We start from the raw sequence: 20,880 nt of genomic DNA, 5'->3' as shown, positions 1-20,880 counted from the left end.
GCGCATACTTTGAATAAAATATTTGTTATCATTCTCTTGAAATAAATGTGTTTTTTTCTTGAAAAAATACCGGTTTCATATGTATACACCTGGTATTTATTAAATTAACAAGAATAGTCTTAAGAGACATTTTTTAAATTAAAATATAGTTTACATTCAAATGTCTTGCAAGATAAATTAAAAACCCGTTAAATTATTGAAAATAATAAAAAACAAATTTTCAACAAATAATTTGTTTATAAAAATTTTTGTTTGATTATTGTGTCATGATGGAACATCTTTATATAATATAAATCTATGAAACATCGGCAATTACACTAATTTTTACCGGGAACTTCAAATAGAAAAAATTGCCATTTTTTCGTCACATTTATTTATTAAAAAATGGAAAAAGTAAATTATTACTCAGGCTCGACAACTTTCTTTGAAATTTTATCAGCTTTAAAAAAAAACACCTTTAAATCGTTCCACAGGTTCAGCCGGAATCGTATTTTGAATCAAAAAATGTATTTTTTCCCCACTGTACAGCGGCCACCCTGATTTCTCTTATAATAAAAAATAATAGATAAAGTAGAAATCACTTTTCTAAATTGACAAAAAGTAATTAAAAAAATGAAAACTTGAATTGTTCTTCGATCAGAAGTAAATTCCCGGTTTAAAAAAAAATTCCTTGCCACTCTGAAAATAGTGTCAATAATATGGTGATTCCGTGGCCTAAACTTTCCACTAAAAATTCCTACCAGGGACCCAGACAAGAAGAGTTAAAAAATGATTACCTGAGCTGTAGGAGGAGCTTTTGAGGCTGGTTTGGAGGGTGTTACAGTGACATCAAGAGTACTGTTTATTTGTTTTGCAGCTCTTCCTCGGCCTCTCTTGGAAGCAGCTGTAGTTTGAGCACGACCTCTTCCTCTGCCTCGACCTCTGTTTGCCGGCTGTTGGATTTCCTCAACATCCTCATCATCATCTTCATTGCCAATAGCGGAAATTTTAGCTTTTCCTCTTCCCCTTCCTCTTCCGCGGCCTCTACCTCTGCCAGCAGGTTTAGCAGCAATATCATCATCATCACCGTAGCCGTTGGTCTCGTCAGGATCAGAATTTTGCTGCTGAGCAGCTCTTTCTCTCTCCTTTCTCTGAGTTGCTTGACGCAACTGCACTATCTTCAAAATAAGAATTAAGGTAATATAAGTTCGAGGGGGGCACTTTTCTTTACAATATACAGGGCTCCACAGAGCTGTACTCACTTTAGAGATAAAAAAGCTGCCCGCCTTGCGGGCACATTCTCGTCGCGCGCTACGCGCGCGGCTCGCTAATTTGAGCGTGCCAAGGGTGCGAGACGGTTGAATCTCGCGCTTTGCGCTTGATAATAGGTTACCTCGCGCTTCGCACTCGAAAAAAACTTTATCAAAAAGATCTCTTTTAGATGGCAGTATTTATATGCGTCTTTATATCCTGAATTGTCTACTTAATTAAGTATAGTCAAACATTAAGTTTCTCAAAGCTCTGTAGGCTTTGAGGTACACATTCTTATCGTGACACTCTCGCTACGCGCTCGATTTCCGACAGACATTTGTAAACAGGTTTTGTTGGATTTTTTTCTCGTAACTTTCGTTGTTTTTCCACACATTTTTTTTTGGTTTTTTTTCAACGTTATTTTCCACGAATACAACAAAAAGTACGCGTTCTATCAAGAAGTGATTCTTAACGAAATTGTAGATCTTTTCTGGGATAATCATTTTTGTTAATTCATCTTTTTTCGTATCATACATAGTTTGTCCACAAAATGGATTTTTTTATTTTCCATTATTTTTTGTGCAATCAAAATGTGAATTTTCGATTTTTGAAGAAAATCCAAAAATTGGTTATGATAATCTTGTAGGGCTTTCAAAAAGAAATGTTTTTATTCTCTTGACTCTTTTTCATATCGTGCGTTTTTCGGCTTCAATTTCGGTTGATTAACAACATTTTGAAAACGCTATAACTCTGAGAATTTTCTTTTTATCAAAAACAGTCATGAGGATAAATTGTTTGTTCTTTTTAATACTGTAAATATCTGTACATAGAATTTTCAAATTCAGAAAAAAGTTGTCTCAAAAATGTTCAAAATGCGCTCACTTTTTAAATTTTTATCAAAAATGTCCGGCCGGACGGACAGACAGACGCCATCGTGAAAACCTGATTTTCGGATTCAGGGGGCCTCGAAACGTGGAGATCCGTTGAAAAAATGTGATGTCAAATTTCCGACAATTTTAATACTTTCTCAATCATAAATGATGAGAATGTAAAAAAACGTGTAAATGTAAATTTTTCATTAAATTGATTAAGAATATTACACTTTATAATATTTTTACCGAGATTATTTTGATTTAGATCTTCTAAATATTTAATTTTATTAAATTATTTATCAGAATTTATTATTGAAAAAATAAAAATTTCATTAAATAAAAGTTTAAATTTTTATAATTTATTAATATTTCAATGGAAAATTAAGTTTATTTTTAAGCCAAATTTACATAAAAATTCCCATTTATTTATCGCAGTCTTCACAGTCCTCTTTCTGTTCCACTCTTTTTCTCGTACTTCCACTTAGATTAGGAAATTTGATTATTTAATTCAAAATTGAATTATTTGGTTGAAAATTCAACAATATTATTATAAAGTCGTGCTTCTAGGTTAAAAATTCAACTGTCCTATTGGAAATGCATTTTTCTTTGTTTGTTTTAAAATTCATCAATTTAATTGAAATTTCTTTCATTCTTTACGAAACAAATTTTTTTAATTCAATTATTTATTAGCATTTATCTATTTAGTTTAAAAAAAGAATCTCTTGTTGTAGAAATTTTATCTTCTTGGTTAAAAATGTAACTCTTTGATTAAAAAATTCAAGAAATTGGTAGAAAATTTAACTATTTGGCTGAAATATATGTATTTTGTTCAAAGTTCATCTTTTATGGTGAAACATCAATTTTTTCAAAACTGAACTACTTGGTTAAAAATCAAATTTAAAATTAAATTTAAAAATTAATTTCTAAAAAGTTCATTTTTTGGGTTGACAAAATTTTATTTGAAAATTTCCTTTTTTGGGATAAAAATTATTTTTTAGTTTGTTTAAAAATTATTGTGTTTTAGTTGAGAGTACAAGTATTTTGTTAAAAATTCATTTTTCTTAGTTATATCCAACTGTTTTTTTATTTTAAGTTAACAATTTTTTTTTAAATATCAACTTTTACATTTTTTGATGAAAATTCATCTTTTTAGATTGAAAATTTAAATCCTTGAATGAAAGTTAAGCTAATTTCTAAAAAATTAATTTTTTGCGTGAAGACTTACAATTTTAGTTTAAAATTCCTTTTTTTGCGATACAAATTATTTTTTTTATCTGCGTTTATCTATTTTTTGACAATTCAACTGATTAGTTGAAAATTAAACTTTTTTTTAAATTCATATTGTCAGGTTGAAAATTCAACTGTTTTGTAGAAAATTTGTCTTTTATGGTGAAGTATCAATTTCTTAAATTAAAAACGCAACTGTTTGGTTAAAAATTGTTCCGATTTAGTGCAGGATAAAAGTATTTTATTAAAAATTCAATTAGTTAGTTAAATTCACATGTATCTTATTTTAAGTTAAAATATATATTTTTTAAATATCAACTTTTAAATTTTTTCATGAAAATTTATCTTCTTTGGTTGAAAATTAAAATAATTTTTAAAATTTAACTTTTTTTGGTACCTTTTTTTTGTAAGACTCACAATTTTAGTTGAAAAGTACTTTTCTGAGCTAAAAACTAATTTTTTAGCTATTTTCTTCAAAAATTTATCTGACTGGCTTAAAATTTAATTATTTTGTGGAAAATAATTCAATTCAACAAATTTACGAAAAAATGCAGCTGTCTTGTTATTAATCCGTATTTTTGTTTTGTTTGAAAGTTGATTAATTGGGTTGAATTTTTTTTCATTCTTAATTACAAATTTTGTTTTAATTCAACCATTTGTGAGCATTTATTTTTTTAGTTTTAAAAATCTATCTTTTTCTGTAGAAAATTTATATTTTTTGATTAAAAAAGCTATTTTCCTGAAAATTCAACTGATTTGCTGAAAATTATTTTTTTTGAAAATTCATATGGTCGAATTAAAAGTTCAATTTTTTTGTAGAAATTTCGGTTTTTTTGTCTTGAAAAATTAACAAATTGGTAGGAAATTTAACTATTTGGCTGAAACATATATTTTTTTGTGGTAAATTCTTCTTTTATGGTTAAATATTAATTTTTAATTCAAAATTCAACTTTTTTTTTGGAAAATTCATGCTTGGTTAAAAGTTAAATTAAATTCTTAAAAAGTTAGTTTTGTTTAAGACTGAAAATTTTAGTTGAAATGTCTTTTTTGTTATCAAAATTAATTTTGTTGCTATTTTCAGTTATTTTCTTGAAAATTTAAATAATTGGTTAAAAATGAACTTTTTTCTGGAAATTACCTTCTTGGGTTGAAAATTTAACTATTTTGTAGAAAATTAGTCTTTTGGCTTTAAAATTCAACAAATTAGTGGAAAATTAAAATATTTAGTTGAAAACATGTATTCTGACGAAAATTCGTCTTTTCTGGCAAACTGTTAAATTTTGTTATTAAAAATGCAACTGTTTGGTTAAGAATTATTCTGTTTTAGTAGAAGATACAAGTATTTTTTAAAAAATTCGTTTTTATAGGTTAAAGCCCACTGGTTTTATTTTAAATAAAAATATTTTTGTTGTTGAAATATCATATTTTACATTTTTCGTTGAAAATTCATCTTTTTTAGGTTTAAAATTCAACTCCTTCGTTGATAGTTTAACTAATTTTTTTTGGTTAAAGACCTGCCATTTTAGTTCAAAAGTTCATTTTTGGGGTAAAAATTCATTTTGTAACTGAAAACTTAACTATTTTCTTGAAAATTCAGCCGACTTTGTGAAAATTAACTTTTTTCTGTGAAAATTAATCTGTTTTAGTTAAAGAGTCAAGTGTTTTGTCAAAAGTTCGTTTTCGTTGGTTAAATCCAACTGTTTTTTTACTTCAAATTAAAATATTTTTTTTTGTTCAGATATCAACTTTTATATTTTTCGTTGAAAATTTATCTTTTCAGAATGAAAATTTAACTCCTTGGATGAAAGTTTAACTAATTTATTAATTTTTTTTAAATTTAGAATTTTAGTTGATAATTCTTTTTTCCTTTCAGGCAAAAATTATTTTTTTTTAAATTAAAACTGAACTATTTTATTTAAAATTCTTCTTATTGGTAGAGAAGTAACTTTTTTCCGAAAAATTCATAATCTCGCTTTCAAAATTCAACTACTTGGTTGAAAATTCGTCTTCTTTAAGATTAAGTTTTTAAGATTAAAATACATAGTTTAACTTTCAATCAAAATAGACAACTTTTCCACAAAATAGGTACATCTTTAACAAAAATAGTTCAATTTTCATGCCAAAATATGAATTGTTTAGAAGACACATTAATTTCCAATAAAATAGTTAATTTTCAACCAAGAAAGGTGAATTTTTACCCAAAAAAAAGCTTCAAATTTGAAAAAATTAAAATTTTGAACACGGATTCACAAAATTAAAATTTTTCAATTTCAAACATCAATTTTTCATGTTACCAATTAATATGGTAACATTTTACCTAGTTTTTATTAGTCGCATTTTTCTTTAAAAAATCGCAAAAAGGCGTCTTTTTCAGAACAGATGATAAAAGTCATCGAAATATTTCTAAATATTTGAAATTGTCTTTTCAAAATCCTTAAAATTTTTGTATTCTTTTACAATTTTTCAGAGGATTTTCTGAAATCTACAATATTTGTAAAATCTTGCAGAAATATTGTTTATTCATTTTAAATCATTTCAATATTTTTACTCTGCGTAAAATCTTTTGAAATCTTATAAATCTGGTTTACAATACCCTTTTCAAAAAATATTTGAAATTTCTGGAAAGTTAACGATTTTTTTTAAATATTTGGAATCTGTTGTATATGCCTTTTTCAAATCATTAAATTCCTTACAAATTTTATGAAATGTTCGAAATCTTTGTTTGAAGTTTTTGTGAAATTTTTTGAAATATTTGAGAAAATTTTTCTTAAATCGTTGTTTGTGAAATCTGTTTTGTTCGTTGAAATTGTTGAATTATTTAACATCATTTCAAATCTTAGAAAGGTTTTTAAATCTTTGAAATTTTGTGTACTATTGGGAATGGTGGTCTACCATTTCGCCACCTGGTGCCTAAAACTGGTACTAGAAAGAGTAGGTACCATTTTAAAGCCGTACATTCATTTTTGCATAAAAGTGTTTTTATGATATTTTTGTGAAGTATAAAACAATGATTGAATACGAATAATAGACGATTTAGGATGGCAGTTTAAATCCAAGGAAGAAAAATCCCGGTTTTTTCCCGGTTCGCAAACATTGTTCATGTCCAATGAAATTAAAAAAATTGAACACTAAAGCCAGCAATTTTTCCATTTAAATAAATAAAAACTGAGCTGCAAAATTAAAGCACTCAAAGTGGAACTCTTTAATTTCAAACTTTTAAAATGGAAGTTTAAAAGTTTTTTAATTAAATAATTTTGTATTCAAATCTGATTCAAATGCTCAATAATGTACACGTGTAAAATGGAAGCTACTAACATTTTTAAACTGAGCAATTTTCAATTAAATGCACTTAAACTGCAAAATAAAATTTTGAACTTTTATAAATTGTAGAGTTCAAAGATTCAGATTCAGTTCTAAAAATATAAATCCACGTTATCATTTCCAATGATCAAAAGTCCAAATTGAAGAATCAATTAATGAATTTGAAAATGGTCAAAATTATATCATTTAAAACAATTTTAAGCCCGAAACATAAAAAATTGAACGATTAAATTTTTTTCTTAACTGAACAACTCTGAAATTAAAAGTTAAATTATTTACATTACAAATGGTTAAAAATCTTTAAAATGCTTCCAAATTTTAGTTGAAAATCTTGAAAAATCTCTACGTTGTTAACATTTTTTTTCACATTTTTTATTATTTTTGAAAATTTCGTAAATCTTTTTAATTATTCACTCAAAATTATCTTTTCAGAATAAAAATCATTTTCAATTTTCATAGGAAATGTTTTTTGATCTTCTGAAGTCATTCAAAATTCTTAAAACATTTTTAAATATTTTGTTAAAATGTAACGTTCAAAATTTAGTTTTTAATATTTACTATAATTACTGATTTTAAATAAATATTCAGATATTTCTAAATATTAATTAATTCTTATTTTTCTCAAGTGAAAAATTCCAAATTAAACCGTGTAAAAATTTAATATTTTAGGCTAAAATAATACGTAAAATTTAATAAAAGCTTTTAATTATAAATATATTATTTTGATGTCATTTAAAAATTGAAAATAGTTAATGAAGTTTCAATCGGGCGTTTACATTTGTTTAATTAATAAGAGACTTTCCTATTGGAATAGTTTACATAATTTTTAACGTTACCCAATCGTCCGGTAAAATTAATTATTATTCACTGTTTAAATCTCAAAGAACAGTTCAATTTTAAAAATTACTATTAATTAATATCGACATTTGATCAAATAAAAATATTTTTTATCTGGATTCTTCGATTTCAAACGCTTCTATTTTTTAATGACTTAAGTCTGTAAAATTGCATTTTAAAATTTTGGAAATACGGATTCAAAAATGAATTACATATACAATTGAAATGGATCACAATTTAACTAATTATTTGAAAAACGACGGGAATCACAGTTAGACAGATTTTTGTCTATAAATTTGTAAAATTCCCGGTCAAAAAATAAATTTACTGTAATTTCCCGGTCCTGCGGCCACCCTGCGATTGAAATTCAAATAAGAATTCTATCCTAAGTTTTAGATCAGTTTTTAAACAGTAAATACTCCATGTAAAAATTAATGAAAATTTACTTTGAGTTCATTTTCGCTTTAAAATATGTTCATTTAAGTTTTCAAGAGATTTTAAGGAGTCTAAAAAAATCTAAGGATTTTAAGAAATTTTAAATAATTTTGTCAATTTAAAAAATTTTTAAATGATTTCAAAAAGTTGAAGGGAATTCAAAAAAATTCGGAAGACTAAGGATTTCTAAGAAATCAAGTGATTTTCAGGAATTACTAGGGACTTGGCGGAATCTTAAAGCTTCTTTTCAAAGGATTTAAAAATAATCAAAAAAATAGTTTTAAAAGATTTAATGATTTACAAGAGATTTCATAAGATTTTACGACAGTTTTACTGATTTTAAAGAAAGTCACGCGAGTTATTGAAAAGTTATGAAAACAGATGTAATGAATTTTTGGAGATTTCAAGGTTTTTAAAGAGATTGATTGATTTAAGGAATTAAAAGATTTTAATTAATTTTAGTCAATTTTACAATATTTTAAATTATTTCAAAGAAGTTGTAGGGAGTTCAAAAAAATTCGGAGGACTTTAAGGATTTTCAAGAAATCTTACAAGATTTCTAAGAATTCATGTGATTTCAAGGAATGATTAGGGACTTGGCGGAATCTTCAAGTTTCTTTTTAAAGGATTTAAAACTAATTAAAAAAGGTTGAAGGATTTAAAAGTTATTTTGTAAGATTTTAAGACATTTTTAGAAGTCTTAAAGAATTTCAAGAGAGTTTTTGAAAAGTTATTAAAAAAGATTTTAATGAATTTGAAAAAGTTCACAGATTTTAAGGATTTTTAAGAGATTTAAAGGAATTTAAGAAAATGTAAAAGATTTTAAGAGATTTGAATTAATTTAAGTCAATTTCGAGAAACTTCGAAAGATTTCAAATGATTGTAAAGAAGTTGAAGAGATTTCAACAAAAAAAAAAAAAAAATCGGAAGAGTTTAAGGATTATCAAGAAATCACAGTCTTTGATCATTTTTGTTTTCTCAAAGTGCAAGAATAATCTCTTGACATCTTTGAAAAACACACTTTAACGAAGTAACAAAATTCAAAAATTTTAACTGCAATCACGGCACATTATATTTTTTCTTGATAGATTGTCCAAATCGCACACTTGCACAATTGCTAACAATAATTTAAAAAATGACGTAATGTTAGAATAATCAATTAGATGTCAATTCTATTTAAACTCCTTTGTTTTCAAAAAAAGACTTATTTTTAGTATCCAATAAATACTTTAAACTCCGCAACAAAAATCGTTGAAACATTTATATGCGAAAATTAAAATGGATCTTTAAAATCGTACCTATTCTTTCTAGTTCGGATTTCGATTACCAGGTGGCGTATCGCAGTTTAACCATTCCCAATACCCTTTTTAAAATTTTTGAAATTCTTGTATTCTATTGAAATATTTTTGAAATTTTTTGTCTTCATTTTAAAGCATTAAAATATTTTTTATCTGTTTAAAGTCTTTTGAAATCTTATAACTCTACTTTACTATATCTGGTGTACTGTACCATTTTGCAAATCTTTGAAATCCTCTAAATCTTTTGACAGTTTTAAAAGCTTTGTAAATTGCTGTGAAATATTTAAAATCTGGTGTATAAGCCTTTTTTAAATCTTTGAAATCTGTCAAATCTTTGTAAAATGTTCAAAATCAATTTAAATATTTAAAAATCTTTGCAATATTTTGAAACATTTTGAAATCTTTAATAATGTTTATAATCAGGCGATTTTCAAGATTTTCAAAATCGCTGGAAAGCCCTTTTCTGCATGTTTCAATTTTGAAAACTTATCATTTAAAATGGAGAAATAATTAAATTAAAAGGTATAGATCTTGGAATGTTTAAAATTCAATATCACGATAATCATAAACTTACTTCCTCTGGTTCTTCGCTGGCTTCTATCTGCATTCTTTCCAGCTGGAATTCTTTTATTTTCGACTTTATGTTAATGTCCTCTTGGATATCAAATTCCTGAGTTTCCAAATGTTCTACAGTTCTTTTTATCTGGAAACTAAAACTTGAACGTTCGTTTTGGTACAGAATGTATAAACTCTGTTTTATGCGAACCACATAAAATAGACATTTTAAAAATATACGATGAGAAACAACTCCTAAAAAAGGGTTGCTTTTTTACAAAATTGTTGATTTTTTAATCATACAAATGAACTTTAAACCAAACAGTTGAATTTTTTAACCAAGAAACATAACTTTTTACCGAAAAAAACTAGTTTTCAATCAAACACATGAATTTTAAGGAATTAGTTGAATTTTTAACTAAATAAGATTAGCATTCAACCATAAGTTGAATTTTTAACCAAAAAAGATAAATTTTCGACCAAAAATGGAATTAGTAAACTGTTAAATAAAAAATTAAATTTCAACAAAAGGAAACGAGTTTTCAACAAAATAGTTAAATTTGCAACCAAAAATGGAAGAATGTTCAACTAAAATGATTAACTTTTAACTGGAATAATTGAATTTATAGTTGAAATATGAATTTGTAATTAAAAAATTAATGTTCAAAAAGTTTATTTTTTTTTTACGAAAAGGATAGAATTTTCAATATAAAAAGATAAGTTTTCAACAAAAAGGTATACCTTTAACCAAATTGTTTCACTTTCAAATAATTAAATTAATTTGCAACCCAACAGTTGAATTTTCAACCAAAACCAATGAATTTTTAAACAAGAAGATCAATTTTATACCGAAAAATAAGACATTTCCACAAAAAGATTAATTTTCGTGCAAAAACATGACTTTTGTACCGAAAAAGAAGAATTTTCAACAAAATACATAAATTTTCAATTAAAAAAATAAATTTCAAAGCCAAGAAGAAAACGAATTTTCAACCAAATGAATAAATTTCCACAAAATAGTTTAATTTCAAACTAAAATTATGAATCTTCAACTGGAATGGTTAAATTTTAAAGTTGAGAAATAAATTTTCCATTAAAATAAAACAACCTATTTTCAACAAAATAATTAAACTTTTAACCAAAGAGTTAAATTTTAAACCAATTAGTTCAATATTTCACTAAAAGAGTCCAATTTTCAAACAAAAAGATAAATTTATACGCAAGAAGATTCAGTTTCTGACAACGAAGACGAATTTTTAACCAAATGTACGAATTTTCAACTAAGAAAGACCAATTTTTACAAAAAATGAAATAGTTAAATTTCGACTTAAAAACTTTAATTTTTAACATTAAAAAAATAATTTTCAAGAAAATAGTTAGATTTTCAACTAAATTCATGAATTTTAAATGAAGAAGATTAGTTTCGGTCAAAAAAAAAAGAATTTTCCAACTAAAAAAGTACATTTTTATCCAAAAAATAAAATTGTTTAGTTTTCGTTTAAGAAAATTAATTTTCAATGAAAAAAACAACGAAATTTCAATAATAATTACATTTTCTACCAAGCTATTTCAATTTTTAAAGCAAAATCACATACATTAAATGTTATACAATGGTTGAAACTTCAACATAAATAGACGAATTTTCAACAAAAAAGTAAAATTTTCGCCTAAAAAAATTCAATTTTTATTTCAAAAAATGGAATTGCTACATTTTCAGTTTAAAAAATTAGTTTTAACCAAAAAACAACGAAATTTCGAAAATATAATTAATTTTTTACCCAATAGTTGAATTTTCAATGAAGATTAGATTTTGACAAAAAAAAAACGAATTTTCAACTGAAAAAGATCAATTTTTTTTAATGGAACATTTTCTTTCATAATTAACGAAATTAATTTTTAACACAAAAAAAATTTCAACTATAAAGTTAAATTTTCCACAACAATGGTTTTATCTTCAACATAACAAGACGATTTTTTAACAAAAAAAAAGATCAATTTTTATTTTAAAAAAATCTGAATTATTACATTTTCAGTTTAAAAAATTACTTTTAAACTAAAAAACAACGAAATTTCAACAATATAGTTATTTTTTCTAACAAAAAAGTTAATATTTAACGTAAAAGGACGAATTTGTAATAAAATAGTTGCATTTTCAGCGAAGAAAAATATTTTTCGACCGAAAAAAACGAATTTTTAATTTTTAAAAATCCATTTTTTTTGGTTAATGTAATAGTTAAATTCTGAGAAATGAAATTTAATTTGCAAGATAAAAAAAGAATTTTAACTGTATAGTTAAATTTTCTACCACAATAGTTGAATCTTCAACATAACAAAATAAATTTTCAACAAAAGTTGAATTTTCGACTATAAAAATTCACTTTTTATTTAAAAAATAGAATTATTACATTTTCAGTTAAAAAAATTAGTTTTAAATAAAAAAACAAAGAAATTTCGAAAAAAATTGTTAAATTTTCATCCAAAAGTTTAATTTTCAATGAAGATTAGATTTTGACAAAAAAAAAAGAAACGAATTTTCAACTAAAAAAGATCAATTTTTTGGGTTGAATATTTTCTTTCATAATTAACAAAATTAATTTTTAACATCAATAAAAGTTCAACTATAAAGTTAAATTTTCTACAACAATGGTTGAATCTTCAACATAACAAAACGAATTTTCAAGTAAAAAAAGATCAATTTTTATTATTTTTTTTAATGGAATTGTTACATTTTCAGTTAAAAAATTATTTTAAAACTTAAAAACAACGAAATTTTAACAATATAGTTAAGTTTTCTACAAAAGTAGTCGCACTTTTAACGTAAAAGGCCAAAAATTTGTAATAAAATAGTTGAATTTTCAGCGAAGAAAATTACTTTTCGACCGACAAAAACGACTTTTCAACGAAAAAAAAAGTTTAACCGTACAATTAAATTTTCTACCACAATACTTGAATCTTCAACATAACCAAACGAATTTTCAACAAAAGACTTGAATTTTCGATTAAAAAAAGCATTTTTAATAAAAAAATTGAGTTTTTACATTTTCAGTAAAAAAAAAAAACAACGAAATTTCAAAAATATAGTTAATTTTTTACCCAAATGTTGAATTTTCAACCAAAAAAATGACTTTAAAAAAAAAATTTGAATTTTCTATGTATCTGAATTTCAGAATGTTTAAGTTTACGAAAAAATTTTGCCGAGTTTTATTTTATCAAAAAATATTGTTCCAATTACAATTAAAATAATGCATTCGAAGTTTATTTTACATTTTGTTCGTTTGAACGTTCAGAACTTCAAGCACATGAATTTCCTAAGTGTTAGATTAATTTTTAACCAAAAATGGAATACTTAAATTTTCATTTAAGAAAATTAATTTACAAACCAAAAAAAAAGAACAATGTTTCAATAAAATTGTTAAAACATATTTGAAGTACCAATGTAAAGATGGATTACAAATTAATGAATACAAATTATAAATGCAAATGAAAATCGCGGAGAGAAGAGGAAAATAGAAAATGTAGAAAAACTTGTACTTACTCGAGGAGATTTTCGAACGCGTCAGTATGGCCCCCTTCAGTAAAAAGAGCTAGAGCCCCATTTAATCCAACAACAGAAAGAACAGTCAATTTATCTTTATTTTCCTCCATTTCGAAGAATTGACGAATTCCATCTTGGACTGTTTTGTTCCACGCAATTTCATCCTAAAATATGAGATTTTCTTTGAATTGCAAATTAAATAAAACTCGTGATTAAGAGAATATAAAAGAATAATCACGTGTATATCGCTACAGCTAAAAAGCTTTGCTAATTCACCTAAGGCGTCTTCAGATTTATCTATTTTTATCATATTTTTACTTTCCCTATTGAATGTTACCATGTCCATAGGATTAGCCACCTGTTCGCAATATTTTTGAGCCAACCTGCAGCGTATAATTTTTAATTAAAGACATTTTTTATTATCATGAGGCTGTCTACGCAAATCCTGAAAAAAATTATTCCGATAATTCCAGTTTTTTCATTTAAAATATTTCGCATTTTTTAAAACAATCGATTCGGTATGTTTATACGGTTTCGAGAGATTATTATAAATATTTTTTTTTTCAATTTCTAGGGATTCAATTAATATAAAAAAAAACTTTTATTTTCAACAATAATATTGGATTTTAACAAGATAGATGAATTTTGATCAAAATAGTTGAATTTTCAAACAAAAAGATTAATTTTCTACCAAAAGAAAACTATCTTTTCAGCAAAATATTTTAATTCTCAACCAAACAGTTGAATTTTCAACTAAGTAAGATCCGATTTCAACTAAATCTCGAAAAGTTAAATTTTCAGTTAAAAAAATTAATTTTCAACAAAAAAAAGAGAAAATTTTCAACCAAAGTGATGAATTTTTAATCAGAATTATGTATCTTCAACTGACATGGACGAAATAAAAAAAAAAAACAATGCTTAACTTAAGGGTTTCACTGTCAACCATGTAGTTTTGATTTTAACGAAAGAGTTGAATTTCAAGTCCAGAAGATTCATTTTCAAACCAAAAAATTAATTTTATACAAAAACAAACAACAATTTTTCATCCAAATACATGAATTTTCAACGAAAGTTAGATTTTAAAATAAGAAAGACACATTTCCAACCATATAGTTGAATTTTAGGCAAAAAATATGAATATTCAAATTAAACTATAAAACTTTAACCGAAAAAGTTGCATTTTCAATCAAAAAGAGTATTAAAAAAATGAACTTTATACCAAGAAAATTCCTTTCTAGATAAAAAAGAAGATTTTGAAACAAAATACATCAATTTTTTCACTGAAAAAGATAAATTGTGAAGCAAAAATTTAACAGGTGAATTTTCAACCAAAAAGAATATTTAAACCAAGAAAATTAATCTCTAGATAAAAAATACGAATTTTCAAGAAAATGCATTAATTTTGCTCTAAAAAAGATAAATTATCAACAAAAATTTAATCGCTTAATTTCTAGTTAAAAAGATTAATATTCAACGAAACAAAAAGTAATTTTTAAAAAAATTATTATATTTTCAAACAAGGTGGTAAATCTTCAAACACAATGATAAATCTTCAAGTAAAAAAGTTTAATTTTTAACCAAAAAGATGATTTTTATACAAAAAAAGACGAATTGTCAACTAAAAAAGAGAACTTTAACTAAAAATTGAATAGTTACATTTTCATTTAAAAATTAATTTTTAACAAAAAACAAAGAAATTTTCAACAAAATAGTTAAGGGCTCAACTGAAGTATTTAAATTTTCAGTAAAAAATTAATATTCAATAAAAAACAAAAAAGTTCAACTAAATATCTCATTTTTAAATCGAAGTGATGAGTTTTTTTATTAAAATGATAAATCACGAATAAAAAAACAAACATTTTTACCAAAAGAGTTTAACTTTCAAGCAAGTAATTAAATTTTCATTTCCAAAAATATACATTTGAAGGAACCATGTAGCAGCTAATGTTTTAACCAAAAAACATTTAAATTTTAATCAAAAAACTTTTAATAAAACAAAAAGATTAATTTTCGACTAAAAAAACGCTCTTTTCGGCAAAATATATTAATTCTCAACCAAACAGTTGAATTTGAAAATTAAAAAAAGAGTAATTTTCTACCAAATAATTGAATTTTCAGCTAAATAAGACTTGTTTTTAACTAAACGTTGAATAGTTAAATTTTCAGTTAAAAAACATTAATTTTCCAGCAAACAAAAAAATTTTTTTCTTAACTAATCTGATGAATTTTTAACTAAAATTATGTATCTTCAACGGAAAAAGAAAATACATGAATTTTCAATGAAACAGTTAGATTTCAAACTAGAGAGACAAAATTCAAATGATATAGTTGAATTTTCAATCAAAAAGGGTATTTAAAAAAAATGAATCTTAAACCAAGGAAATTCATTTATACATACAAAAGACCATTTTTCAAGAAAATGCATCAATTTTCAACTGAAAAAGATAAATTGTCAAACAAAAATTTAATAGATGAATTTTCAGTTAAAAATAATCATATTCAACGAAACTACATTTTCAAACAAATTGATGAATTTTCAAATAAAATGATAAATCTTCAACTGGTAAAGTTTAATTTTGGAGAAAAAATATGAATTTTTCAACCAAGAATATTAATTTCTAAGAAAAAGACGAATTTTCAACTAAAAAAGATAACTTCAACAAAAAATTGAATAGCTACATTTTCAATTTAAAATTATTTTTTAATAAAAAAAAAGCAAATTTTTAACAAAATAATTAAGCGTTCAACAGAAATAGTTCAATTTTCAGTCAAAAAAATTAATGTTCAGCAAAAAACAAAAAAACAAAATATCTCATTTTTCAACTAAAGTGATGAGTTTTCGACTAAAATGATGAATCATGAAAAAAAACTTTCTTAGTAAAAGAGTTTAAATTTTAATCAAGTAATTAAATGTTCATTTTTTTTAAATATAAATTTTAAGAAAAGATGTAGCAGCTAATATTTACACCAAAAAACATTTAAATTATAATCAAAAGTATTTTAATAAAACCAAAAATAAATTTTAAGAAAAATAGTTGAAACCCGTCATGTAAAGGTACTTTCACAAATAAATAATCATTTTTATTCAATTTTATATTGCAATTTGAAAAAAAGGTTTTTCAGGTAGGGTAGACTCCCCTTATTAAACAATAAATATTAGCGCTTAGTATAAAATCATATTAGATCGAGGGGTTAACCACTTCGATTTATCGGGATGTACATTATATCGCAAGGGATTCCAAAAGATTAAAGGGGATTACATAGATTATATATACCATAGTTACATTTAAAATTTTAGAAATTTAAATTAGATTGAAATCCAAATTAAAAATCCTATTTAACGTCCAATAATCAAATTGATGCAAACTCCTGTTAACAAAACAAGAATTTATTGACCGAATTTTGGCCACAACGAACGAAAAAAATAAATAAAAAAAAAATAAAATCCTATTGCAATCTGAAAAATTGAAAAAAAAAAATTTTTGAACAAAAATAAAAAGGACGACAAAAAATGTGTCTTCTTTTTCTTTCCTCTTTTTTCATTTTTGCCCAAAAATTATTATTATTATTATTTTATTTTTTATTTTTCAGATTGCAATAGGATTTGTTTTTGTTTTTGTTTGTTCGTTGTGGTCCAAATTTGGTCGTTGGATTCTTGCTTTTTTTTAGCAGGAGTTTGAACCAATAATTACATTTCAAAGATTTTAAATGTTCAACAATTTAGACGAAGTTTCGTCTAAAGAAGCTAAATTTTAAGTTAAAAAATTAATTTTCAACATAATAGTTAGTTTAATTTTGACCAAAAAATCGATAAAGACAGTCGATAAAGAAAAAAAATTCGTCGAAAATGTATAATTTTCAAGCCAAACACAAATTGTCTACCTAAAAGTTGACTTTTCAATCCAGAAACATAAATTTTCAAAAAGAATCATTGAATCTTCAATCAGAAAAAAATTCAAGCAGAAAAAAATGGAATTGTTACATTTTTAGTTAAAGAAATTAATTTTCAACTGAAAAAATTAATTTTCAACAATATAGTTACATTTTCAGCCGAAGAAATGAGTTACTGACTAAAATGATGAATCTTCGCAAAAAAGAAGAATTTTCAACCAAACACAATGAATTTTTAAACAATAAAATCAATTTTATACCCGAAAATAAGACATTTTTTGGCAAAATACGCGAATTTTGAACCAAATAGTTGAATTTTTACCTAAAAAAGATCATTTAAAAATTTTTAAAAACAGTAAAATTTTCATTTATGAAAAATGTAAAAAAAAACAACCATTTTCAACCAAAAAGATACATTTTCCAGCAACAACATTAATTTTGTATAAAAAAAAGAAGAATTGTTTAACAAAAGACATGAGTTAAAGAATTTTCAACCAAAATAATTGAATCTTCAATCCAAAAAAGACGATAATTAAAAAAAAAATTTTTTTTCAACTTAAAAAACATTCATTTTGCAGAAAAAAATGGAATTGTTACATTTTCAGTGAGGGAAATTAATTTTTTACTACAAAAAATAGTTTTCAACAATATACTTTTTCAACCAAAGATATGATTTTCTGGCTAAAATAATGAATTTTCGCAAAAAAAAAAGAATTTTGAACCAAATAGTTGAATTTTTAACAAAAAAATTATTTTTCAACCAAAAAAGACAAATTTTTAACAAAATACATGAATTTTCAATAAAAAATAGTTGAATTCAATAAAAAAAGGTGAACGTTCAAAATATAGTTGAATCCTCAATCAAAGCAGATAAATCACCAACCAAAAAGTTGCATTTTTAATTAAAAAATCAAATTTATATACGATAATACGAAGATAAATAACTCAAAAAGATGTATATTCTACAAAAAATACAAGAGTTTTTAACCAAAATGTCGCATAGTTTAATTTTTTAATAAAAAAATTAATTATATAAAATAGTATTTTTAACAAAATAGTTAAATTTGTAACCAAAGAAATGAGCTTTTGACTAAAACGACGAATCTTCAACTTAAAAAAATGATTTTATAACCAAACAGTTCAATTTTCGAACAAGAATGAAATTTTCTATAAAAAAAGGACAAATCTTCAACAAAATACATGAATTTTCAACTAAAACAGATGAATTTTCAACGAAAAATAGATTAGTTAAATTTCATCAGGTAATTTTCAATCAAAAATTTGTTTTTTTAACCAAAAAGGTGAGATTTTTATACGATAAGAGATTTATTTGAACCCAAAGACACATTTTCAACATAAGGATTAAACTTTTAATCAAAGATGATGAAAAACAAACCAAGAAGATTTATATTCTACCATAAAATACATTAATTTTCAACAAAATATGCAATAATTTAATTTACAGTTTATAAAAAAAAATAAAAATAAATAATTTCTAACAAATAAAGATAAAAATTCTATACGATAAGAAATAAATTTTTAACCCAAAAAGACGCATTTTCAATAAATGAGTTTAATCTTCAACCTAAAAAAAAAAAAGAATCTTCTATGATAAAAGACGAATTTTCAAACCAAAAAGACAAATTTCCAACAGAAAAATTGAGTTTTCAAAATAAAAATATCAAGTTAAAAAAGAGTTTTATTTTAAAATAAAAAGTTAAATTTTTGCCTAAGAGAATGGAATTTTCAACCCAAAAAGATGAATTCTCAGCAAAACAATTACATTTTCAATAAAAAAGAATGAATTTTCAACAAAAAAATCAAATTAACTTCAAATTCATGTTAACGAAATTTTGAAAATATTACAAGAGATAAGTAAAAATTATCAGGGATTACATGGAAGAGTGTACACTAGATTACAACAGTGGTTAACCCCCGAATTACAACTAAGCTTTTGAATGATCATACTTCATTGTTTCAAAACGCTCATCCTCATTCAGTATGTGTACCCTAACCCGAATCAATGGCAGCACTGGTTGATTTGGGTGGCCTGTATTTGAAGAAAACACACAGATAGAACTAAAAATTCAAAAATTCGAATTTCCTAATTAAAATTATAAATAGACACAAAAAAATATGGGATATAATACATACATATCCAGGGTGGCCTTTTTGTAAAGATTTTTGCAAGAAATCTATTCACTTTGAATCATATAAAGAATTTGAAAATCCAGTATTAAACCAATTTTTAAACATTATTAACTAAATATTATTAACTGAAAAAAACAATTTTTAAATATTATTAATTAAACATTTAATATTTAATTAAATATTTTTAATTGAACTTGTATTATTTATAATTAAAAGCGTTGCTATGTAAATAATTAAAAATTGTAACTTCTGAATTTGAATAATTTTAAATTCAAAGCGATTAAAATTTGAGAATTTGAAATTGATAAACTAAATTGAATCTTTAAAAGCTCAAAGCTTCTGAAATTCTAGACTTTTGACTTGTTATTACATAACAAAATTATGATTTAACATGAAGGCTGATTAGAGAAATGCTTCTAAAATAAAAAATGTTAAATCATTCTAAAAAAAAACTTTCAAAATAAATAGCAATTTTAAATGTGAAGCATTAAAAATGAAAAATTTCTACTCCGAGCTCCGGAAGGTTGAACTCAAACCCTTTAAAATTGTAATTATTTGAACTAAATTTAAATCGCTTGAAAGTGTATCATTTTTCAATTGCTAATTATAATTTACAAAATTCAACCAATTCAATTTTAATTGCAAAAACAATACATATAAAAGGAAAAAATTATATTTTAGCGTTGAAAATGAAAATTTTGAACTTTAAAATTGTACCCATTTAAAGTTTTTAAACTCAATTTTTTATTGCTTTATTAAAAATATTACTTTAAAATTATTATTAGTTCTCGAAGTTTTCCAATCAAATACTTTTTAATTTTAAACTATTCATTTGTTTCAATATTCAACTAAAAATCGGACAATTTGAAATCATTAAATTGAAAACTAAAAATTAAAACAAACAAATGCAAGACGATATTGATGTAATATGATTATAATTTTAGAAATTGTACATTTACAAGTTTGAGATTTTCAATTCGAAATTACATTATATTAACACCATCAAGAATTTTTCTCAAATTTTGAATATTCGAATTTGACACTAAAATATTGTGAAATTTAAAATTCGAAACCTGCAAAAAGTAATCTAAAAATAAACAAACTTGAAAACTATAATTTTAAAATAAAATTATAGAATTTTCAGAGACGATAAATATATTATCAATAAATATTAATATAAGAATCCAAAATAATAATAGTTAAATTGTTCCTAATATATAAAAAAGAAGACTTTCCCTTCCAAATTATTATTTTTTTTAAATCATACAATTAGCATTGTAAAGTTAAAAAAGTCAGTTTACCGAAAAAGCAAAAATATAATTATCGAAATAGAATATTTCGAAAAAGTAAAAATGTCCGAAATTTCAAATTAGCGAAAAAATAATAAAACTACCGAAAATTGTTAATAAAGAAATTTAAATATTTCGAAAAACTCAATTGAAAAAGTCTGTGTCACTGAGGTTAGGGATATAATTAAGAACATGAAAAACGGTAAGGCTGCCGGGGTAGACGGTATTAACGCTGAAAT

The 20,880-nt window shown here is 23.9% G+C and overlaps 1 protein-coding gene across 2 annotated transcripts in view; it reads right to left on the bottom strand.

Moving 5' to 3' along the window:
• LOC117182274 (double-strand break repair protein MRE11) overlaps positions 1-20,880 on the bottom strand; it is a 51,665-nt gene that overhangs the window by 918 nt on the left and 29,867 nt on the right. Inside the window, exons 7-11 of one of the 2 annotated variants that reach the window (XM_033375393.1) lie at positions 19,170-19,251; positions 13,549-13,693; positions 13,311-13,474; positions 9,795-9,936; positions 777-1,157 (exon numbers count right to left, since the gene is read on the bottom strand). In XM_033375393.1, the coding sequence (XP_033231284.1) occupies positions 777-1,157; positions 9,795-9,936; positions 13,311-13,474; positions 13,549-13,693; positions 19,170-19,251 (914 nt within the window). The remainder of the gene's footprint in view (positions 1-776; positions 1,158-9,794; positions 9,937-13,310; positions 13,475-13,548; positions 13,694-19,169; positions 19,252-20,880) is intronic. The other variant, XM_033375394.1, reaches the window with a different exon arrangement.

This window comes from Belonocnema kinseyi, chromosome 10, assembly GCF_010883055.1.
Source record: "Belonocnema kinseyi isolate 2016_QV_RU_SX_M_011 chromosome 10, B_treatae_v1, whole genome shotgun sequence".
NCBI classification, from domain to species: Eukaryota; Metazoa; Arthropoda; class Insecta; order Hymenoptera; family Cynipidae; genus Belonocnema; species Belonocnema kinseyi.
This window is presented reverse-complemented; position numbering and strand designations above follow the sequence as displayed.